This window comes from Hemiscyllium ocellatum, chromosome 4 (genome assembly GCF_020745735.1).
Source record: "Hemiscyllium ocellatum isolate sHemOce1 chromosome 4, sHemOce1.pat.X.cur, whole genome shotgun sequence".
Taxonomy (NCBI): domain Eukaryota; kingdom Metazoa; phylum Chordata; class Chondrichthyes; order Orectolobiformes; family Hemiscylliidae; genus Hemiscyllium; species Hemiscyllium ocellatum.
In genome coordinates this window covers 40,995,019-41,020,295 of record NC_083404.1, presented here as the reverse complement: position 1 = coordinate 41,020,295, position 25,277 = coordinate 40,995,019, and the positions used below count along the sequence as shown (strand labels likewise).

General features: G+C 43.3%; 1 protein-coding gene across 3 annotated transcripts; it reads right to left on the bottom strand.

Moving 5' to 3' along the window:
- Positions 1 to 138: 138 nt before the first annotated feature.
- Positions 139 to 24,737, bottom strand: tcaim (T cell activation inhibitor, mitochondrial). Of its 3 annotated transcripts, XM_060824235.1 has the most exons (10): positions 24,574 to 24,735; positions 22,705 to 22,837; positions 20,742 to 20,895; positions 14,848 to 15,097; positions 12,177 to 12,299; positions 9,430 to 9,527; positions 6,532 to 6,623; positions 5,796 to 6,028; positions 4,682 to 4,813; positions 139 to 2,715 (listed from the first exon to the last, which is right to left on the bottom strand). In XM_060824235.1, exons 1-10 carry the CDS (start codon positions 24,591 to 24,593, stop codon positions 2,490 to 2,492), a joined length of 1,461 nt encoding a protein of 486 aa, XP_060680218.1. In that variant the 5' UTR covers positions 24,594 to 24,735; the 3' UTR covers positions 139 to 2,489. The 3 variants fall into 3 exon arrangements, with proteins under 3 accessions (XP_060680218.1, XP_060680220.1, XP_060680219.1); XM_060824237.1 differs by lacking the exon at positions 12,177 to 12,299 and having other exon boundaries at positions 24,574 to 24,737; XM_060824236.1 differs by lacking the exon at positions 22,705 to 22,837 and having other exon boundaries at positions 24,574 to 24,736.
- Positions 24,738 to 25,277: the final 540 nt, after the last annotated feature.

Genomic DNA, 25,277 nt, shown 5'->3' with positions numbered 1-25,277 from the left:
CTTTGTACATTCGAAATGATTTTTGAGATGGTGAGGTCAGGGGAACATTCTTGACCAGTCTTCCTTGAAAACACCAGAAATCTCCTTGTAACTTATTTGTAGTATAAAAGTATTACAATATAAACTTGCTTCCCCTAATCTGGTTAAAATCTGGTGGGGCTGGACTTTACATTAATCTATCCTGCTATAAATGAGAGGAACAATAGGCACAAATCCAACTCTTTTATTGTGAAAACTGAATTGGAAGCAAGAATTTTAACTCCCCAAATCAATTTGTTTTGAATATTTTTTCTGAAAGGACATTGAGGTAGTTGACTGTACACATCTTTGCGTTGCAGTGCAGCTAGCTCTGTTGCAACATACACTTTTCTCCTCCAAATGCTTGTGGTGCCCTCGTGAAACTTCTAGCACGGTAGTTGCACAATGTGATCTCTATCTGGCTTTTTGCTTACCCATACCATACCACTGTTCCTTCCAGAAATATCTTTTCAGTACTGTTGCTTCATGCAAATGCTCAAGTATTTCATTTCTGAATGAGCTTTGTTTCTTAATACCCACTGGTTTGTAAATCAGTTAATCACATCTTGAGTATTCTTTGAAAATGTCAAAGTCCAAAAGAATTAATCTATCTTCACAGATTCTACACCATAAGTAACAGTAGGAAATACCAATGTGTCCAAAAATTAGTTAGTGCAGTCATTGCTTGTGATATGGCTTCTACTTCAATTCTATTTTCCATATGCCTTGAAGATCAAAAAAACTCTATATATTCCAGCATTTTTTATATTCAACCACATTCCTGGGTCGTTTTCCAAAGACTTGTTTTTTTTTGAGTCAAGAAATTTTTCATCTCAGTCCTAAGTGATCAGACCTTTAACCTGTGTTCTAGATTTCCCAGTCGAGAGAAATTACCTTGGTACACCCTGTTAAGCTTCTTCAGAATCCTGTATGTTTCAATGGGATTACTTACTTTTTGAAACTGCACTGCCTCGTGATCATTTAGGATTTAATTGATGTAAATTAGGCTCTAGCTATAACAGGCTTATGGACCCCACCATCCCATTCCTCCCCATTTCTAATGAAATAAAACTAATACAGTTCTCTGCAGCCAAAATTACGACTTCATATTTGCCAACGTTCACACAATTTGCACTTGCATAGCACCTTAAGGTAGTATAACAACAGTGAACCACAGAAAAAGACATCAGGAGGTTTGACTAAAATCTTGGCAAAGAGAGCAGGTTTTAACAAATGTCTTAAATGAGAGGCAGAAAATTGTGGGTCTTAGGAGCCAAAAAGCTGAAAGCCAGCCACAATAGTGGATTAGCTAAAACTGAGTGTGCCCAAGATATCTCAATTAAATGTACACAGATTTCTTGGAAGTTGTAGGGACCATGCCATGGAGAGTTTCACAAACAAGTGTGAGTATTTTAAAATGGATAGTTTGCCAGATAAGGAGACAGTTTAGGTCAGCAACACAGGTTGATGAATAAACTGGACTTGATATGAGCTCAAGTTTATGGGAGATGGCCAGGAGAACATCTGGAATTGAAGTCTAGAAATAACATATGGATGGGTACTTAGGTAGCAAATGAACTGAGCTACGGGTGGAGTTTGAGATTGCAGAGGTGAAAGTACTGGATCTTAATGATGAGGATTGTGTGGTTGGAAGATCACAGGGTTAGGGATTCATTTTATCTGTGCAGTGATTAAGTGTAAGATAACACTTCAAAGATCAGATCTTCTATTTTAGAAATTCTGTGCCCTGGCTGTGACAGCTGCAAGTTCGAGATCTACTGTTATCAATATTCCTCTCAAACTTGGGAGCTTTGGATACTGGTGCAAACAGGAGGAAAGGAAGGATTGAAACAAAAAGTCATAATCCAAATTAGCCTCATTCATCAATATGGTAAGGTGTGAGATCAAAAATGAGGTTTGTAAGATTAATATAAGAGGTCTTATGGCACAGTAGATAACATCTCTGTCTCTGTCTCAGTCAGAAACTCTAGGTTCAAGTTCTACTTCAAGACTGATGGCCAAGGAAAGTGTTTGACACTCACGTTTCGCCCTATCAATCCTCAGACCCTTCCAAAACATGCATCGACAGGCACTAAGTGCTGGAAATATGTAGGCGGCCATATGATGATAAAAAAATTTTGAGCCTCAACCACAGTCATCTTAATTCCAGCTTGCAACGTGCAATTAAAAGTGCTGGTTCCACAGCAAGTCAAATTGGTTGGTTCAGTTAGCCAGGGGCTGAATTTCCATTCTGGTGGAGCTGGTCACTTTGATGTTTGAAATTTTTAAAATATATATTTTAATTCACATTACAATTCAGCTCTCTGTGGGCAACTTGGGATTTCCCCAAACTTGGTTATTAGCGACAGTTCCAAAACATGCAGACTCCCAGTTTCATACACTTCACATTGCTCCAAGCTGAGATTGTGGGGACTATCATGGATCCAGTCTCCTTTTCCCATTCTCCTAAGTTACCATTTCCAGTCCCAAGGCACACACAAGTCACCATCCTGTAACACTGTATAGAAATGGGAGATACACAGGTGCATCCCTTGTAACTCTCCTATGTGTCCTTCAAGGAGTCTTTGACAGCACTTCACCATTTGTTGGCTGGACACACTGGGCTCCTTATACAGTCTCTGGAGTCCAAATCGTTCTGTACAATCTCTGATCAGTGTCTTCTGTTTCAGTTCCAATCTAGTTGGATAAAGATAAAAATCCATTAATTTCTGGAGTGAAACAGTGGATTTGCTGGAGAAGTAATAGAGTTTACATTTAATTAGCTGTCAAGTTCAAGGGACAAAGAGATAACACTGAGTTGTGACGTAGAAGAGCTGCTGTTGGACTGGGGTGTACAAAGTTAAAAATCACACAACACCAGATTATAGTCCAACAGGTTTATTTGGAAGCACTAGCTGTCCACTACCTGATGAAGGAGCAGCGCTTGGAAAGCTAGTGCTTCCAAACAAATCTGTTGAACTATAACCTGGTGTTGTGTGATTTTTAACTGAGTTGTTGGTCATCAATCTCTGTTGTTGCAGACTAATGGTTTTTCATCCTCAGCCTTGCTGTTATTTTGAAGAGTTTGCCAGTTTTATGCATTATTTACTAATTAAACTCACCACAGATTTAGGGCTGATAATTATCAGTGTAATTATCAAATTTCTGGTGGGCAGAAAAAGAGCAAATTCAATTTAATGAAGTGTGAGATGGTACATTTAGGAAGATTTAATAAGGCAAAATAATACACAATTAATCAGAAGATACTGAAAGGTGAAAAGGACCTCTGAGTGTCGGTCTATAAATTACTGAAGATAGCAGGACTGATCAATAAGTAGGTTTGAAATCTTGCTCTTTATTAGCCAAAATATCGAGGTGATGCTAGAATTGTATAAATCTTTAGTTAGGCCACAAGGACAATTTGCAATTTTGATCACCTCATTATAGAAAGGATGTAATTGCACTAGAGAGGGTGCAGATGAGATTTATATAACTGGAAAATTGTAGCTATAAACAAAATTTTGATAGGTAGGGTTGTTCTCCTGGCAGAACAGTAGGCTTGGAGGAGAGCTGATTGAGACAACAAATTGTGAGGGTCCTGGATAGAGTGGCTCAACAGGGCTATTTACCTCTGAATTCAAAATGATTGGTAGAAAGATTACAGGTGAGTACAATGAGGCAGAAATCCTCAATTCATATAAAAGGTGTCTGGATATGCAGCTCAGTTGCAGAAACCTGAAGGCTGTAGACTGATTGCAGCAAAGTGGGACCTGCTTGTATAGCTAGTTTCTCAGCTGGTGCTGCCACATGATCCAAGTGGCTGTTTCTGTGCCCCACCTTTTCTTGAGTAACAATGTAATAATTAATGCAATGTAAATATATTGCTGTGGTTCAGAATGAGAAGAATTTAAACAATAATATAATAGAAAAGATGCAGAGATGCTGGAAACCTGAAATAAAATAAAAAATACTGGATATACTTTGTGAATGAGGAGGCAGTGAACAATTTAAATTATTTAGGTTCAAACTTTCAGATGAAGTAATGTCAGTGATTTTGCAAGTATAAACAGTTTTATTTTTACTTTTTAACTTTTTTTTCCTTTGTCTCAATTCACCTTTTCTCCTCTTTTTATTTCTGGATCTGATTTCACTGTAATTCACCTGATTTCCTTTTTTTTTGTCTGTTTCTTTCAGTCCCTAAATCCTCATGTTTAGAGTTCCCAGATGCTCCTACACTATTATCAAAAGTTTATAAAGAAAGACTTAATTAATGGGGTCTCATTAAGATTTGCCCTATCATCAGAATTTTTCCTTATTAAACTAAAGAAGTTTGACTAATAATGGTTTTATTACACAATGATTTTACCATCTCCTTGCTATAGCCAGTAAATATCTAAATCACATCTGCTATAATTGTTGATGTTAATGAGCTATTAGGCATCTTGGAATTCAGAAATACTGATACTCCAATCCCTTTGAGTTGATCCAGTCAATGGTTCTTTATGCACATTGGGAAACTGAAGTGATTTTATTTTAACAATTCTTTAATGAATTACCCATATGTGCAAAAACCGTATATGAATGTCTGATCCTCTTCAAGAGTGCGACTTCAATTGTCACCCTCTCATCTATAACATGTGCTCAGTTAGAATCTGTTACTTACTCTTCCTCTTTTCTCAAGTAGGTCCTGGCTCTTTGTGAATGAGCCTGAATAAACCATTGTAAGGTAGTGGGGTCACATGTTACAGGTATGCTCAGTTGACCTGCTTTAAGGAGGCTAGGAGCAGAAGAGTCACTGAAATAAGAGAACAGCATCCTGTTAACATGAGCAGTGTTGAAATGACGGAGTAGCAAATTGTTGTTAAAGGTCTTCACATTTCCTTCCATAAACTGAGGACATCCCAAAATGCATCTCACCCAAATCATCCATTTCTCCTCAAGTACAGCCACCAATTGCAGGCAAGAAACCTGTGATGTTGATTGAGACACAAATATTGGCCACACCGAAGAGAACTCTCCTGTTCAATGAGGTGGGATCTATGACCAGCTCCCTCCCCCTCCCTTTCTACCCCCCCCATCTCCCTTCACTTAAATGTTCAACTGACTGACTTCCACTGAATTTATGAAAAGGTCTTTGGATAGAAATAGAGGTTAGTACCATGGTTAATTTTTCGCTGGATTGTGAATCAAACCTGGGACTTTCCATCTAGGGGATAAACACTATGTTGGACCTGGCAATTACAAATTGAGTCATTTGGAGTAGTCAAATGCAAAAACAATTAAAATTACCACTTTTCCTGCCAGATGTTTCTCCCAGCACCAGTCAAGACATTGATTGCATAAACTTATCTGGAGTTAAACAGAACTCGAGTAACAGTGATTCAAAAAAGCAGCTCATTAGTGCCTTCTCAAGGTCAGCTAGGGATAGGCAAGATTCTGGCTTAGCCAGTGACACTCACATCCCATGAGTGAATCAAGAAAATTGCTCAGGAAATGATTGAATGGTGCATCATCATATGACTGACCATATCATCAAATCCCACCCACCTTACCATCCTTTCCTCAATTGGAGAGATGAGTACAAACACAAAGGTGGCCATCAAAATGGCTGCCTACACATCACAAATGGCCCAGTCACATCAGTTACTGGTGGCAGATGTCCCTAAGCCAGAACAAATCTCAGCATCAATAGCCAGCATCACTATGTTTCCAGGATAATAATGTCACACTTGCTGCACTTTAGTGTGGTTTCACTTGCAACTTTAGCAATTACTCACTTTTGTAGAATTATTTGCAGTCCTTTTAGACTTCGTGGGTGAAACAGAGGTTGAATAACTATCAAATTCTGATAGAAGGTCTTTAACATTCTGTAATAATCTTCGAGCATAACTGTTGGTTGCAGATCTTCATCATAAATTAATTCAACGTCTCCCAGAAGGTAGCTGGTCCTCTCTTTCAACACAGAAAGATGGCTGTGAAGATCATAGTAGATGGGCAACCTCTCCAACAGCTTCAAGTAATAACAAATTAAATATTTACTGAACTAATACTTGATAATTCACAATTTAAATAGTTTACAGATGCCTTTGTTACCTTCAGACTGGACTCGTCCAAAATGTTTTCTGCCTGGCTTCCCACCTTTCACTCTCTGCCAAATCTACATTATACAAAACTGTGTCAGTTATCCATCACCCACTGTACTCAGCAAGATACACTGGCTCCCAATCTGGCAATGCGATGATGTTAAAAATTATATTCCCCCTCTTCCACCCTACAACCCCCTTGCCCCACCCCCCCAAGATCTTGGTGCTCCTCCAGTTTGGAACTCCTGAACATCCCTTATTTCTTCCAATCCCATACTTGAGGCTGTACCCTCAGCTGCCTGGCCCCTAAATTGAGGGATTTCCTCCCTCAACTTTGATCAGATAGAACAATGTAAATATTTCTGAAAATAATAAACATGAAATGCACACATTTTGCTATAATGTTGTCTTTACTGTTGGTTTCACTTACTTTTGCCCAGTGATGATGGACATCCACAGTTCCCAACATAATCTGCCCTGCAGCATTCATCCCGGAGTTATCAGCAAAGATTAAAGTACATCCTGTAACAGAAACAGGCACACCCATAGAGGGGATGAAAGATTTGCATCAACATTCACAGCATAGAAGATACATCACATAGTTCCACTTTAAATTAGTCACAGCCCTATCTGGAATAAATAAAAGTAAAGCACTGCAGTTGCTTGAGATCTGAAATAAAAACAAAGTGCTGGAGAAACTCAGCAGTTCAGGCAGCATCAATGGAGACAGAAACAGAGTTAACATTTTGAGTCAGATGACTTCTTCAAACCAAAAGCAGCTGGAAAATGGTCGATGAAGGGGAAAGAGTGTGTAAGTGAAACGGATGATGAGAGTGGCCAGTATGAAATTGATATTGGTAGGAGGGGAAGGATAAAAGTGCAGAATAGGTTTTAATAGAAGATGTTACTTACAGAAAATAAGTCAGCTCTATTATGAGCAAACCAGACACTGCAATGGAGGAAATTGTTCATGATCTTAAGTTGTTGAACTCAATGTTTACTCCTAAAGATGGTAAAGTGCCTCAGTATACAATATGGGGCTGTTCTTCCAGCAAGTGTTGAGTTTGACTTGAGCACAAGAGCAGATCTGGGAATGTTAGCATGAGAGCAAAATGGTGTATTAAAATGGCAAGCACCAGGAAGGCTGAGGTCTTTCCTACAGATAGAACTGTGGTGTTCCATTGAGCAGTCACCCAGCCTGCGTTTGGTCTTGCCAATATATAGGAGAGCACATTGTGTCACAAAATACAGCACAGTAGGCTGAACAATGTACAGGTAAATTGCTGCCTCACCTGGAATGCATGTTTGGAACCTTGGAGAGTGAGAGGGAGATGGAAGAGTAAGTAACACACCTGTGCTTACAAGGGAAGGTGTCATGGAAGTACTGTGGAGGGAATGATCCTTGCAAAATGCTGACAGTGGAGGAGAGGTGAAGCTGTGCTTGGTAGTGGCATTCTACTGGAGGTGGCAGAAACCGTGTTGGAAGATGGAAAATCCTCAGTTGAAGAAGATGGTGACGTCGAAAGCATCCCTATGGAGGAAAGGTGGCATTATTGGAAATGATGTGACAGAGTTGAAGAAACTGGAGAATGGAATAGAATCCTTACGTGAAGTGGGGTACTGTGTGAGGATGTGTATTCAAGATAATTATGGGTATGAAATGTGTCGCCATAGTCTTGCCAGACTATAGGGGCTGCTCTCACTGGTGGTGGTGATTTAACCTGAGGGCTGTCAAACCTCAGGCAAGGGAAGAGGTTGAGAAGGAGAGTCCTTCGTGGTAATCTCAAACCACGTGATGAGAATTGAACCCATGCTATTGACATCACACTGTTCTGTAATCCAACAATCCAGCCAACTGAGCTAAACTGATTCCCAGGTATGTAATGGATATTGGGGGATAGCCTATCTTCAGAAATAGAAACAGAGAAGTCAAAGAAGGGAAAGGAGACTCAGATGCACTGGGGGAAGGTGATAGAAGGATTGTATTAGAAGATCCCTTACAAGAAGTTTATAAGGCATTAGAGAAAGGGTGTTGGGTGGATTTAATTGAAAAGCTTGGAGCAGAGGGAGGGTACATAGAACATAGAACATAGAAGGATACAGCGCAGTACAGGCCCTTCGGCCCTCGATGTTGCGCCGACCGAATCCTACCTAACCTATACTAGCCCAATAACTTCCAAATGCCTATCCAATGCCCGCTTAAATGACCATAAAGAAGGAGAGTTCACCACTGATACGGGCAGGGCATTCCATGAACTCACAACCCGCTGTGTGAAGAATCTACCCCTAACATCTGTCCTATACCTACCACCCCTTAATTTAAAGCTATGTCCCCTAGTAACACCTGACTCCATTAGCGGTAAAAGGTTCTTAGTATCTACCCTATCTAAACCCCTAATCATCTTATACACTTCTATCAGATCTCCCCTAAACCTTCTCTTCTCCAATGAGAACAGCCCCAAGTGCCTCAGCCTTTCCTCATAAGATTTTCCTACCATTCCAGGCAACATCCTGGTAAACCTCCTCTGCACTCGTTCTAAAGCTTCCACATCCTTCCTATAGTATGGCGACCAAAACTGCACACAATACTCCAGATGAGGCCGCACCAGAGTCTTATACAACTGCAACATGACCTCAGGACTCCGGAACTCAATTCCTCTGCCAATAAAGCCCAGTACACCATATGCCTTCCTCACAGCACTATTTACCTGGGTGGCAACTTTCAGAGATCTGTGTACATGGACACCAAGATCCCTCTGCTCATCCACACTACCAAGTAGCCTACCATTAGCCCAGTAATCCATCATCTTGTTATTCCTACCAAAGTGAACGACTTCACACTTAGCTACATTGAATTCCATTTGCCACATTTCCGCCCAGCTCTGCAACTTATCTATATCCCGCTGTAACCTACCACTTCCTTCCTCACTATCCACAACTCCACCGACTTTTGTGTCATCCGCAAACTTGCTTACCCAGCTTTCAAGTCCTTCCTCTAGATCATTTATAAAGATAACAAAAAGCAATGGTCCCAAAACAGATCCTTGTGGTACACCGCTAGTAACTGCGCTCCAAGATGAACATAATCCATCAACTACTACCCTCTGTCTCCTTCCAGCCAGCCAATTCCTAATCCAAACCTCTAATGTATCCTCAATGCCATACCTCCGAAGTTTTAGCATTAGCCTACCATGGTAGAATGTGGAATGAACAGAAATCACAAATGAAAAATTAGCCTGCTTATCTTGTATCTGAACATGCTGGCATAACCATTTTCAAGTTTTGATTTCACATTCCAATGCTTGCAAGTATTTATGAAAAGACAGACCTTTGATATTGTGCAATTCTGGAGAATTCTGCTGGATGAAACGAGCGAGGCTGTGTAATTGGCTACATCGATGAGCTACTCCCCAACTTCTCTGCCACCTAGACCAAGAGCAAAATTAAAATTATATTGCTGGAGATGGAACCAAATGTACTAATGAGCAGTGAGGAATATTCCGAAACATGGTAGAAGGCATTGTGAAAAATAAAACTTTAATATTCTTCTATATTGCTGAACACACTGGATTCCAGGATAGTTCCAGCAGATTGGAAAACTGCTAATGTGACCCCCTGTTTAAGAAGGAAGGGAGACAGAAATTAGGAAAACTATAGGCTAGTTAGCTTAACGATAGGAAAATGCTAGAGACCATTATTGAGGAAGAAATAGCAGGACATTTAGAAAAGCTTAACACAGCAAAACAGACTCAGTATAGTTTCATGAAAGAGAAATCACATTTGACTAATTTAGAATCATAGATTCATAGAAATGTACAGCACGGAAACAGATCCTTAAGTCCGACTCATCCATGCTGACTGGATATCCTAACCTAATCTAGTTCCATTTGACAGCATTTGGTTCATATCCCTCTAAACTCCTCCTACTCATAGATCTATCCAGCTGCTTTTTAAATGCTGTAATTGTACCAGCCTCCACCACTTCTTCTGGCAGCTCGTTCCATACATGTACCACCCTCTGCATGAATAAGCTGCCCCTTAGGTCTCTTTTATATCTTTCCCCTCTCACCCTAAACCTATGCCCTCTAGTTCTGGACTCCCCCACAACAGGGAAAATAACTTGTCTATTTATCTTATCAATGCCACTCATGATTTTATAAACCTCTATAAAGGTCATCCCTCAGCCTCCGACGCTCCAGGGAAAACAGCCCCAGCCTATTCTACCTCTCCCTATTGCTCAAATCCTCCAACCCTGACAACATCCTTGTAAATCTTTTCTGAACCCTTTCAAATTCTTTGAGGATATATCAAGCAGAGATGATAAAGAGACTGGTAAATGCAGTGTATTTGGATTTTGAGAAGCATTCAATAAGGATCCACTTATGGGGCAGCATGGTGGCACAGTGGTTAGCCTCACAGAGACCGGGGTTCAATTCCCAACTCGGGCAACTGTCTGTGTGGAGTTTGCACATTCTCCCCATGTCTGCATGGGTTTCCTCCTGGTGATCTGGTTTCCTCCCACAGTCCAAAGATCTGCAGGTTAGGTGAATTGGCCACGCTAAATTGCCCCATAGTGTTAGGTGCATTAGTCAGGGGTAAATATAAGGTAGGGGAATGGGTCTGGGTGGTTACTCTTTGGAGGGTCGGTGTGGATTTGTTGGGCCGAAGGGCCTGTTTCCACACTGTAGGGAATCTAATCTAATCTAAAAGGTTATTGCACAAGATAGGAGCTCACAATTTTGGGGATAATGTATAAGCAAAGATTGAGGATTAGTTAACACACAGAAAACAGAAAGTTAGAATTAACAGGTAGTTTTCAGATTGGACAGATGTAACTATTAGAGTGCCACAAAGATCAGTCCTAGGACCTCAATTATCTAACATTTATATTAATGACCTGGGAGAAAGAGGCAGAGTAAAAATGTATCCTAATTTGCTAATGATACAAAAATAGATGGGAGGGCATTTTGTGATGACAACATAAGGGATTTGTAAGGGGCTACAAATAGGCTAAATGAATGGGGAAAACCCTTGGTAGATGGAATTTAATTTAGGAAAGTAGGAGGTCATAGAAGTGCATAAAAGAGCAGTACAGAGGAATTGAGGTGTTCTTGTGCAAGAAACACAAAAGCATGCAGTTACAGTAAGGAATTCAGAATACAATGGAATTTTGGCCTTTATTGTGAGAGAGATGAAGTTTAAAAGCAAGATGTTGGCGAGGCTGCACCTGGAGTACAGTTTTGGCCATTGTACTTAAAAAGGGAACAAATCATATCAAGCTCCGATGACCAAAAGCATGACCAGAGATAGGTTATAAGGAGGGGGGGTTGAAGGAGGGAAGTAAAGTATAATGCAGAGAGGTTTAGGGAAGGGATTTCAAAGCTCAATGTCAATGGTGTGCAGTTGAAAGGTATAAGTTAGTGGTGGAGTACACGCAAGAGGCCAGAATTGGATATCTTGGGAAAGTAGTGGAATTGGAGGACAGCAAAATAGGGAGGGGTGAGGCATGGAAAGATCTGAGTACAAGGGTCAGAAATTTCAAATGAAGATGTTGCCAGATTGGCATCCAATGTAGGTTGGGGGGCCATGGCAGGATGGGGGGGGGGGGGTGCATGTGAGGGAGGGGCTGTGTGTGTGTGTGTGCACGCGCGCAGGGGTGGGTGAGTGCTCCAAGTTTTTATACGAGCAGTACTTTTGAATAAATCCAATTTCTGAAAGGTGAGTTTGCCTGGCGAGGATCAGAATAACTGAGTTTGGTTATAACAAGATCACAGTTGAGGGTTTCAGCAGTGGTAGAAGATGGCATTGTTGTAGAGATGCAAGTTGGTGGTTTTGGAGTTGGAGATGCAATGAGGTTGGAAGTTCAGTTTGAAGTCATCTGATTCTGCCTTAGCCCTCGCAAGTACCATTAATCCCAACCTGTTTAAGAGATGCAAGAAAAGCAGTTGTAGAGTGGGTGTAATCATCTCTGAGCTACGAGACAGCTCAATAACTTTCTAGATTTAAAGAGATTCATTTAAAACTGTATATACATTTCCCTTTCTGGCATATTTCACTTCCTTTTAGAAGTAATACCTGATATCAGTTATTTCCAGTTGCAGACACAGTTCCATTTTTAAACGATCGAGCTCATCCCGCAGTGGAATACTGACAGTTAACTTCTCGGAAGCAGAAGCTCTGTTTTTATGCAACCACAACCTACAAAATTAACAATATCATCAGTTTGTCAGCATTACTCTCTCGATAACTTCCTCAAAATGATTCCAAAACTAAAATCCAAGGAGTGGAGAAACCTTGGTCTAGTAACACTTACGTAGCAAAATTTAGAATTGTCTATGACTCCTGCACCATCAATTTCAGAAAACTAACTGACCTCTTAACTAGCACCACTACGCCTGTACAAATCATACATTTCACAATACTACCATGTCTATGTAGACTCAATACAACCTGACATGGTCCTCATTTATAAAACATAGAAACCTGCAAAAGCTTGCTTAATTTACCTTTTGCATAATCAAGTCCATGGAATAGCCTAAAATGGACAAGTTTTAAGTACGATTGTGAGAATCTTATTGCTGTAAGGGTAGTAGAAACAGATTCAACACTTTACAAAGAGAACTGGATGAATTCTTGATAAAGAAAAATGGACAGACTCTGGGAATGAGGGGGAGAATGGGACTAATTAGATTGTGTTGCGAAGAGAGCTAACTCAGGCACTGTGGATCGAATGGCCTCTTTTTGCATTGAGATTTCTAAAAGATTTATTTTGCAAAGCTAATCCCTTAGTTTACAAGAATGGAGTAGTTAACAAATTGCCTTTCATGATTTCAGGATATCCTGAAATACGTCACTGCTCCTACTCTTAGATTAGATTACTTACAGTGTGGAAACAGGCCCTTCGGCCCAACAAGTCCACACCGACCCGCCGAAGCGCAACCCATACCCTACATTTACCCCTTACCTAACACTACGGGCAATTTAGCATGGCCAATTCACCTGACCCGCACATCTTTGGACTGTGGGAGGAAACCGGAGCACCCAGAGGAAACCCACGCAGACACGGGGAGAACGTGCAAACTCCACACAGTCAGTCGCCTGAGTCGGGAATTGAACCCGGGTCTCAGGCACTGTGAGGCAGCAGTGCTAACCACTGTGCCACCGTGCCGCCCACCGTGCCGCTTGTAATGTAGAAACACTAGTCAACTTGCTCATAGCAAGATCCCACACATAGCAATTTAATAATGACTGGATAACCTGATTATTTGATGCTGATTGAGGTTTAATATCCCATTCAAAAGATTTGCATCTGTAACACTGGTTTTGCAACTGGAAATCTTCTTTCAGTGGAATTTCATAGCATGTCAGAAATATGCTTTTTCTGATGTATGATTTAGACTTAAATATAAAGGTGATCAAAAGATAATTTGATCATGTCACTGATAGTGTGGAAGGAAGCTTTTAAACTGTAGCATTTCAATGGACTGTCAAGTGGTTAAAACAAAGTTGCAAGTAGAATTCAATCTTGAGGCATTCAAGGTAATGAATTTGTGGGTGATGGTATACATGGTAAATGGTAAAACATTGAGAAGTATAGAGGTATAGAGAGATCTCGGAGTGTATTTCTACAGATCCCTGAAGGTAACAGAACAGGCACATAGGATGGCAGACATAGGGGATACTTTTCTTTACAAGTCAGTGCAGAGAATATAACAGCAGAGAGTTCATACAGGAACAGATAAAGCATTGGTTAGACCAAAGCTGGAATACTGTGTACGATACTGATCACCTCACTCTAGGAAGGATGTGATCATACCAGAGAGGCAGAGGAGATTCACAATTTCACTGGAAAAAATTAGCCATGAGGGATGAGTTAAGGCTTTTTTTTTAAAACAGAGGATGCTGTGGCAGATTCAACTGGTGTGTTTAAAATTATGAGGGACCTTGTTGGAGTAGATAGAAAGGACTGATTTCATTTATCAGTGATATAAATAACAAGGGGGCAAAGATTTCAAGTGATTAGCAGAAGGATTAGAGGGGAGTTGAGGATTTTTTACTCAGAGGATAGTGCACAACTACAGTCACTGGCTATAAAAGTATAACATAGGCAGAAACCCTTATCTGAATTATAAACAAGCATTGTATATGTAAAGGACAATTACAAATTATAAACGGTAAAGATACACATCTGAAGTACCAGTGTCAACAGCTACAAACATCAGGCTGAGAAGTTGATCAGGTCTTTTATGACCAGCACAGGCACAGTCTTCTTCAGGGCTGTACATTTCTACGACTCTATAAATGCTGCATTCCCTCAGTACTGTTCCTCTGATAGTGTTGTACTTCTACAGTATTGCCCCTTCTGATAATGCAACACTTTCATTGCACTGCCCCTTTGATAATACTGTACTGCGACAGTACTGGCTCTCTGACAGTGCAGTTTTCCCTTTATAATGCCCCTGACAGTACATACCATCCTCAGCACGGTGGTCTGACATGGTCTCTCTGACACTGCAGTACTCCCTCAGTACTGACCTACAGACACTGCAGTACTCCCTCAGTACTGACCCGAGTGAAGATTTGAACTTGTGGCCATCTTAGTCGTGCTAAGCACTAAGCCACAGCTGACATTTGAATGATTAGCCAAATATTAATGATGCAATTATCTGGAACTGGGATAGACCAGAGCAACTATCACAGCAATTAACACAACCTGAACTGAGGTAGGCAGTAACAGTTCTTGTACCCAAGTGCAGGTTCCATATGGACAGTGCAGTCCAACTCTTCCTCTGGGTCTCTGTAGCCAGTGACAGTGTAGTAGGTCTTATCCCACCGGATAGGTCTGCCAAATGGAATGGTCCCAGTCTGTTGAGGCAGGCCCTTGTCGATCTGTGCATCTTGCACATGATCCGTGGATAAACTGCAGGATTTCAAGATCGTTACTACCACACTCAGGAGGTCCTTATTCTGTAGTGTGAAAGTGACTGGCCGAAACCCTGAAACAAATAGTTTTGTTTTAACATTAACTAAATTTGTAGACATAAAGTGAATGTAATTAAACATAGAAAATAAGAACAGGAGAAAGCCATTTGGCCCTTCGAGCCTGATCCACCATTCAATACAATCATGACTCATCATCCTGTTCACTACCCTGTTAAAGCTTTTGCTCCAGATCCATTGACCCATGTAGGCTGAAGAACTATAACTCCTTCTTAAAAACATTCAATGTTTTGCCCTCGACAGTGTCCTGTCCCACTAGACATGCTCACCACTTTGAGTGAAGACATTTCTCCTTATCTCAGTCCTAAATAGCTTTACCCGCATCCTGAAACTGTGACTCCTGGATCTCAGTTCTCAGGAACACCCTGCATTTACCCTGTCTAGTCTTGTTATAATTTTATAGGATTCCATGAAATCCCCTCTCCTTCTGAACTTCGGTGAATATAGTCCCAACTCTCTTCATATGGTCAGTCATGTCATCCCAGAATCAGTCTGGCAAATTGCATTACATTTTCTTTGTAGCCAGAACAGTTTTCCTCAGAGAAGGAAGCCAAAACTGCACTCAACATTCCAGGTATGGTCTTACCATGGCCCTGTACAATTGCAGCAAGACATCCCTGCTCCTGTACTCAAATCCTCTTGCTATGAAGGCAGACGTATCATTTGCCTTCTTCACCGCCAGCTAGACCTACACACTTAGATTCAATGACTGGCATACGACAGACAAATTACTGGACGTAAAGCATAGGCAGAGGTTATTCAGCCCACCATCATCAAAAATACTTCTCCGTCCCACATTCTTTTCCCAAAGCTCTGTAACTTTTCTTTCCATTCAAACGTTTATCCAATTTTCTTTTGACAATTGCTGTTGTATCTGCTCCCACTGCCTGTTGAGGCAGTGTCTCCTAGACTTCACTACTGATATGCAAAGAGCAGCGAGACATTCTTACAGTTTGCAATTTCTAAAATGGTTTCAAATTAACATACCCAAGAATGGTAGAACAAGGCTGACAACCACCTGCATTTATGTATGTGGAGTCTTTGACATTGCAGAGTGTCAAAAATGCATAAGAGTCTTAGCAAATAAAATTTGACACTGAGACACATGACCTGGGGCGGTATGGTAGCTCAGTGGTTAGCATTGCTGTCTCACAGCGCCTGGGAACCAGATTCGATCCATTCTCGGCGACTATGTCGATTTTGCACATTCTCCCCGTGTCTGCGTGGGTATCCTCCGGGTTCTCTGGTTTCCTCCCACAAAACATGCAGGTTAGGTGGACTGGCCATGGGAAATGCAGGGTTATGGGTACAGGTAGGATGCTCTTTGGAGAGTCAGAGTGGACTTTATGGGTCAAATAAAAAATGAGGTCTGCAGATGCTGGAGATCACAGCTGCAAATGTGTTGCTGGTCAAAGCACAGCAGGCCTGGCAGCATCTCAGGAATAGAGAATTCGACGTTTCGAGCATAAGCCCTTCATCAGGAATAAGAGAGAGAGCCAAGCAGGCTAAGATAAAAGGTAGGGAGGAGGGACTAGGGGGAGGGGCGATGGAGGTGGGATAGGTGGAAGGAGGTCAAGGTGAGGGTGATAGGCCGGAGTGGGGTGGGGGCGGAGAGGTCAGGAAGAGGATTGCAGGTTAGGAGGGCGGTGCTGAGTTGAGGGAACCGACTGAGACAAGGTGGGGGGAGGGGAAATGAGGAAACTGGAGAAATCTGAATTCATAACTTGTGGTTGGAGGGTTCCCAGGCGGAAGATGAGGTGCTCCTCCTCCAGCCGTCGTGTTGTTGTGTTCTGCCGGTGGAGGAGTCCAAGGACCTGCATGTCCTCAGTGGAGTGGGAGGGAGAGTTAAAGTGTTGAGCCACGGGGTGATTGGGTTGGTTGGTTCGGGCGGCCCGGAGGTGTTCTCTGAAGCGTTCCGCAAGTAAGCGGCCTGTCTCACCAATATAGAGGAGGCCACATCGGGTGCAGCGGATGCAATAGATGATGTGTGTGGAGGTACAGGTGAACTTGTGGCGGATATGGAAGGATCCCTTGGGGCCTTGGAGGGAAGTGAGTGTGGAGGTGTGGGCGCAAGTTTTACATTTCCTGCGGTTGCAGGGGAAGGTGCCGGGGGTGGAGGTTGGGTTGGTGGGGGGTATGGATCTGACGAGGGAGTCACGAAGGGAGTGGTCCTTGCGGAACGCTGATAGGGGAGGGGAGGGAAATATATCCTTGGTGGTGGGGTCCGTTTGGAGGTGGCGGAAATGGCGGCGGATGATACGTTGTATGCGGAGATTGGTGGGGTGGTAGGTGAGAACCAGTGGGGTTCTGTCTTGGTGGCGGTTGGAGGAGCGGGGCTCAAGGGCGGAGGAGCGGAAAGTGGAGGAGATGCGGTGGAGGGCATTGTCGATCACATGTGGGGGGAATCTGCGGTCCTTGAAGAAGGAGGCCATCTGGGCTGTGCGGTGTTGGAATTGGTCCTCCTGGGAGCAGATGCGGCGGAGACGAAGGAATTGGGAATATGGGATGGCGTTTTTACAGGGGGCAGGGTGGGAGGAGGTGTAGTCCAGGTAGCTGTGGGAGTCAGTCGGTTTATAATAGATGTCTGTGTTGAGTCGGTCGCCCGAGATAGAAATGGAAAGGTCTAGGAAGGGGAGGGAGGAGTCTGAGACAGTCCAGGTGAATTTCAGGACAGTCCATCTTCCGCAACTACACTGGCACCACCCCCCACCTTTTCCTCCGCTACATCGATGACTGTATCGGCGCTGCCTCGTGCTCCCACGAGGTTGTTGAACAGTTCATCAACTTTACTAACACCTTCCATCCCGACCTGAAATTCACCTGGACTGTCTCAGACTCCTCCCTCCCCTTCCTAGACCTTTCCATTTCTATCTCGGGCGACCGACTCAACACAGACTTCTATTATAAACCGACTGACTCCCACAGCTACCTGGACTACACCTCCTCCCACCCTGCCCCCTGTAAAAACGCCATCCCATATTCCCAATTCCTTCGTCTCCGCCGCATCTGCTCCCAGGAGGACCAATTCCAACACCGCACAGCCCAGATGGCCTCCTTCTTCAAGGACCGCAGATTCCCCCCACACGTGATCGACGATGCCCTCCACCGCATCTCCTCCACTTCCCGCTCCTCCGCCCTTGAGCCCCGCTCCTCCAACCGCCACCAAGACAGAACCCCACTGGTTCCCACCTACCACCCCACCAACCTCCGCATACAACGTATCATCCGCCGCCATTTCCGCCACCTCCAAACGGACCCCACCACCAAGGATATATTTCCCTCCCCTCCCCTATCAGCGTTCCGCAAGGACCACTCCCTTCGTGACTCCCTCGTCAGATCCACACCCCCCACCAACCCAACCTCCACCCCCGGCACCTTCCCCTGCAACCGCAGGAAATGTAAAACTTGCGCCCACACCTCCACACTCACTTCCCTCCAAGGCCCCATATCCGCCACAAGTTCACCTGTACCTCCACACACATCATCTATTGCATCCGCTGCACCCGATGTGGCCTCCTCTATATTGGTGAGACAGGCCGCTTACTTGCGGAACGCTTCAGAGAACACCTCCGGGCCGCCCGAACCAACCAACCCAATCACCCCGTGGCTCAACACTTTAACTCTCCCTCCCACTCCACCGAGGACATGCAGGTCCTTGGACTCCTCCACCGGCAGAACACAACAACACGACGGCTGGAGGAGGAGCGCCTCATCTTCCGCCTGGGAACCCTCCAACCACAAGGTATGAATTCAGATTTCTCCAGTTTCCTCATTTCCCCTCCCCCCACCTTGTCTCAGTCGGTTCCCTCAACTCAGCACCGCCCTCCTAACCTGCAATCCTCTTCCTGACCTCTCCGCCCCCACCCCACTCTGGCCTATCACCCTCACCTTGACCTCTTTCCACCTATCCCACCTCCACCGCCCCCCCCAGTCCCTCCTCCCTACCTTTTATCTTAGCCTGCTTGGCTCTCTCTCTTATTCCTGATGAAGGGCTTATGCTCGAAACGTCGAATTCTCTATTCCTGAGATGCTGCCAGGCCTGCTGTGCTTTGACCAGCAACACATTTGCAGCAGTTTATGGGTCAAATGGCCTGTTTCCATACTGTAGGGAATCTATGAAATATTAGGACAGGTGTGAGTGTCTGAAAAGAGAGCAGAGTGGAATGGAAAGGAAATCCAGTACTTGGGACCTTGGCAACTAAGGGCACAGCTGCCATTAGTGGGGTGAAATAAAAGTAGGGCTGTAGAAGAGGTCAGAACTAAAGAAGTACAGTTATCTCACAGCGTTGAAGTGCTGGAGAAAATTACAGATTTGGGATGGGTGAGACCATGGAGAGATTTGAAAGCAATGATGAAAATATTAAAATTGAAGCTTTGCTGGACCAGGAGCTAATATCCATCCATGAGGACACTATTCCTGCAAAACACTTCTCACCCTGTCACTCTGCCAACTCAGGAAAGCATTTGCAAATCATTGCACTATTGTTATTGCTCCACCATGTTCCTGTTGAACATTCATAATCCCTGCATCAGAAGAATGTTAATCGGTGGATGAATATTGGCCAGGATATTGGGGACCCCTCATTTGCACCTATCCAAAATAATGCCTTGGAACCTTATACATAAAGCTGAATAGAGAAATGAGGTTGCGTTTTAACATTTTATTGAAAGACACCATTGGACAGTGTATCCCTCCCTAAATACTGTGCTTGGAATGTCTACCTAAATTTCTGTGCTCAAGCCCTAGAGTTGGACTTGAATCCAAAACCTTGTGACTCAGAGATAGTCACTAAAATAATAAGCTTGGATTCAGATTAGATTAGATTACTTACAGTGTGGAAACAGGCCCTTCGGCCCAACAAGTCCACACCGACCCGCCGAAGCGCAACCCACCCATACCCCTACATTTACCTCTTACCTAACACAACAGGCAATTTACCATGGCCAATTCACCTGACCCGCACATCTTTGGACTGTGGGAGGAAACCGGAGCACCCGGAGGAAACCCACGCAGACACGGGGAGAACGTGCAAACTCCACACAGTCAGTCGCCTGAGTCGGGAAATGAACCCGGGTCTCAGGCGCTGTGAGGCAGCAGTGCTAACCACTGTGCCACCGTGCCACCCACTAATTCCGTTCCGATTCAATTCCGTTCGATTCCAGCTCTCGTCGGTTTGGATTTTGCACATCCTCCCCATATCTGCATGACTTTTTCCGGGTGCTCCAGTTTCCTCCCATAGGTCAAAGATGTGCAAGTTAGGTGGACTGGCTTTGTTGAATTGCGGGTAGTGTCCAGGAATGTGCAGACTAGGTGGGTTAGCCTTGGGAAATGCTGGGTCACAAGGATAGGGTAGAGGGGTGCCTCTGGGTGGGATGCTCTTTGGAGGCCCAGTCTGGGCTGAATGGCCTGCTTCCACATTGTAGGAATTCTATGATTCATGGCTTTATTTACTGTACTTTGTTAAGTAAATAAGGCTTGGCTCCAAGGACACTGGGACTGCACAACTGTATAATTTAAGGAATGGTCTGAACAACAATAACTCTGCAGAGAATATCTGCCTTAAATCCTGAGTGAAACCAGTTAAGTCAGAACAAGAGTAAGAATAGTTCGTAGAACTCCCAATAAAACATTGTCCCCACCTGAAGTATTTACATGGTGCTGGGGTGCATTTGGATCACTACTTGTGTCTCTGATGTAGAAGGTGAGCTTTGTAGGTTGAAGGGTTTTACGCCCTGGTCTCTGCATGCACTCCAAGTAGCTATTCAACTGCTTCAGGGAATTTTCATTCACTTCCTGCAAAAGCAAAACAACACACAGAGACTTTCTTCCAGCTGAAAGTAAAGTGCATCGGATTCTTAGAATAATACAGCACAGAATTGGGTCCACCGAGTCTGCATCAGTTCATTCAGTCTGAGTTAAAGGATTCTTTCAGTGAGGCAGTGGCCATTGTTACAGATACTTAAGTTTTTCCAAAAATTGGTATATACTACCGTAGTTTTTAACCATATTTTTACCTAACCAAATCTGGGCTGAAGCATTTAAGGAATGAAACCCCTTACCTCCAGATGGAATAATGACCATCAGTACCAATCTTTCTTTACAAGAGTGATAGAATATCATGGAATGACTCTGACAATTGTGTTGCACATTGAACATAAGGAGAGGAGGAAGCCATTCAGCCCCTTGATTTTGCTCTATCATTCAACGAGGCCATAGCTGATCTGTGCCCTAATTGTATTTAGCCACCTGGTCCCACACTACTTTAAAAAATTGGCTAATAAAATCTATCAATCACCAAATCAAAAATTAACAATTGACTGAACATTAATTGCCATATTTAGAAGAGAGCTCCAAACTGCTACCACTCTTTGTGCGTAGGACTGTTTCCGAATTTCATTCCTGAAAAATCTGGCTCCAATTTAGACTTGGTTCACAGTCAAGCACAGAGATTGGGTGCTCATCTCAAAAATCAGTTTGCAACATGGAACCAATTCTATGTTGCCATACATTTATGTAGCATTAGTGTCAGTACAAATGAGATGGATTATAACTGGCAGAGCAATAAGAACAATTTAAGAGCACACATAATTAGTAACAGACCAGTGTAAAGACATTCAGAATGTCTCAAAAAGGCAGAGATGGAACCTGCCTGTGTAGCTTAAAGAAACATTTGAAACAAGGACACTCCACCTGGAACAGCGATAGCATTTGACACATTGTGCCTGTGTCAGCTCTCTGGAAGAGTTATCAAATTGTTTCTATGCTGCCCCTGTTCTTTCCTCTTCAATTATTTATCGAATTCCCATTTGAAGGTCACAATTGAATTTGCTTTTACCGTTCCCTCAAACAGCACATTCCAGAACAATTAACAATTATCTATGTCCTCTGGAAACAGAACTTTCCATTAATGAGCCACTTGTTTATATCTCTTCCATCAAAGCCCTTTGTGATTTTGAATATCCCTCAACTTTCTGTGCTGTAACGAGAACAATGTTTATCCATTATCACTAGGTATCTCAAATCCTTCATCCCTGATACCATTCTGAAAAGAAAGATCTGAATTTCTATGCTATCTTTCACATTCTCAAGTGATCCAATACTGCCATTCAAGTAATTTGGAAATCTCGCTGTTGTAATGTTGGAAATATGACAGCTAATTAGCACACAGCAACTTTGCACAGATAGCAATGGGAGAATGATAAGAGATAATGATCAGATAACCTATTTTAGTGATAATAGTTGATGTATAAATATTGAGTAAGACACTCAGGAGAGCTGTCCTCTCTTCTCTGAAGCGGTACCAAAGCGTCTTTCACATCTATCTTACAGGGCAGGCACAACTTTAAATCTGAAAAAGATAATCATCCAAAAGATAAACACTTTGTCAGTGTAGCACTTGTTCAGTACTTCACTGGGCATGTAAACATAGATAGTGCTCCAGCCTTTGCAGGAGGACTTGATCCCACAACTGCCTGATACTGAGATGAGAGTGCTACCCACTAAACAACAGCTGATACCAGATCTTGGTAAAGCTCTGCACCTTCTCCAAGGCGATCATCAGTTCTCAAACTCAGAAACCTCACAGAGACCATCAGTACCTACCCTCTCTCTTGGATACTGGCCAAAGAAATCTGGGTGGACAGCAAAGTAGAATGGTCTCAGGGCATTCACAGCTTCAGCCACTGATAAGGTGCTCATTCGACAAATCTGATGATTGGCTATTCCTGCACAGAATCTGGGATAGAAAATTAAGTGATTTGGTGAGTAACAGGGAGTAGGTTTCTACTGCATTACAGCATGTTTGCTCAGCTGAGCCTGCATAGCAGGAAGGTTTGTAGAGAAAAAAATATTCAACAATGAAAATGGTAGCTCAGGTTAAATGCAAGTTATCGGAGGGAGGAGGAATTGACACCAAATTGCACAAAGGTCTAGAAGTACATGAACAGATGAAAAGGGAATAAGTAGAAAGAATGACTGATAGGGTGAGATGGATTAGGGAGGAAAGAGTCTCACTGGCTTGGGCTTGTTGGGCCAAATGACTGATACATGCTGTGCAAACATTGATAGATTTAAGATTCTTTCTAAAAGATCCCCCAAGGATGGACAGTCAACTGATGGATTCTGGGCCAGGCCTCAAAATCAACTGGAAACAATTCAACAGGATATCCAAATCTAAAAGGACAGTCATATAGCAAACTACATTAGGTGGGTGTGTTTATAGGACTATTGACCAAAAGACAAAACATACTATATTGCCTTTGTACAAACTTTTGATTAATCCAGTTTAGTCTCCTCACAAATTAAATGATACTGAGTCCTTGGAACAGGTGGAGAGGAGGGGGGGAATATGTCAATTTCCCTGCATAAAAGATTCTTACGACTGTATTGAAGGGTTGAGACTTTACAGGAATGAAAACTTAGTGAGTGATCAGTTTGAGGTTTAGGATATAATGAAGGGAATTGATAATGCTCCAGCTGAGAGTTTGAGTCAGGTTGTGAAGGGGTCACAAGTTCATGTTGTATAAAGCCACACATAGGTCTACTGTTAGGAAGTGGTTCTGTCCTTACAAAGTAGTGAAGAGCTATCTCACACAATGGACAATGAATCACTGAATTTCTCCACGAGACAGCTGGAGCTGTTTTTGTGACTGGGGCAGATGTCAGCTTGCTCAAGAGGAAACTACTGCATAAATGTTCAGGGTAACAGTGCTGCCTAAGGCAGCTTTGATCACCTACATAGCTTGGAGAAGAATTTCCCAAATTTCCTTCTTTGCCAAATTGGTGCAAGCTCATTTCACGTAATTTTTAGATGGGGAGTGTCCAATTCATAACATGCAATGTGTCACAGATTGTGTGGGATGATTTGGATATTCCTGAGCACCCGTCTTTAACTGTTCAGGTGTCATGACCATGTTGTATATTCATGTATTGTATGTTCATATATGATCCAAAACAGTCAGAGATAGTGAGCAGGACACTGTTGATGATTTTGTACTTAGAGAGATAGTGGTCCATCACAAGGTCAAGTGTCATAGAAGGAAAAAGTATGTTTTCTTCATGACACAGACTGGTCTTTCAGCCTCCTGTGGGTCTGCAATGCTGAGGTCCATGGGCTGAGACATTCCACCCCTCATTACAGAGTTCAATTCTCATCCCCCCCTTTGTGGAGGGATCAATTCAACACTCACTCCAGACCCACCACTCAAACCTGATGATGATAAAGTGTTTGTCATCCGACTTTCACACAAACTGCATCAACTTTAAAGCTGGTAAAAGGAGCACAGAGCAAGTGTGTGTGTGTGTGTGTGTGTGTGGGGGGGGTAACAAGGTGAGGGGCGTCAGAGGGAGGGAAAAGTGGGGAGAAGGTGGTGGGGGAGGGGATGAGGAATCAGTGACATTGAGGTCAGAGGTGAGACGGAGGTCAGGGTGCCAGGTCAGGACCATTGACCCCTGACCCGAGGTCCTGCTCACCTGCCCAGAAATCGGAGCATCCGCGCGGATCATCGGGGCCGGAGGCCTCGGCCGGTCACCAGGACAACGGGGGCACACTCGTGTCATCCATCCCAGAGAGGAGCAATCACTGCCGGATAGACCGATCACCAGGGCGGAGCAATCACTGCCGGATAGACCGATCACCAGGGCGGAGCAATCACTCCCAGATAGACCGACCACCAGGGCGGAGCAATCACTCCCAGATAGACCGACCACCAGGGCGGAGAAATCACTCCCAGATAGACCGATCACTAGGCAGGAGCAATCACTCCCAGATAGACCGATCACCAGGGAAGAGCAATGATTCCAGATAAACCGATCGTCAGGGATGGGGAATCCATTCCGAAGGTATCGATTACGAAACAGTCGCAGTGTAACTGTTGGTAGTTTAGGGTTGAAGGCCTGTTGTGTTGGATATCATGATCATTCTTTTATAATCGTCCAACGTAAAGTCTTGATTTAGATTCAAGTCCGAGCATCTTTACCTCTGTCCCAGCCCGGGACCTCCTGGGTCAAAGGGATCCTTTGATCTGCTCAAGCTGAGGCCCAAAGATAAACTTATTCCCTGGAGCTCCTTCCCCTTGTTAATAAAACATACAATACTGTGTATCAAGTCTATGAGTAATAGCAATCCCGCCAGCTTTAATGATTTATATAGTGTGTAGATCCAGACCTCTGCACTG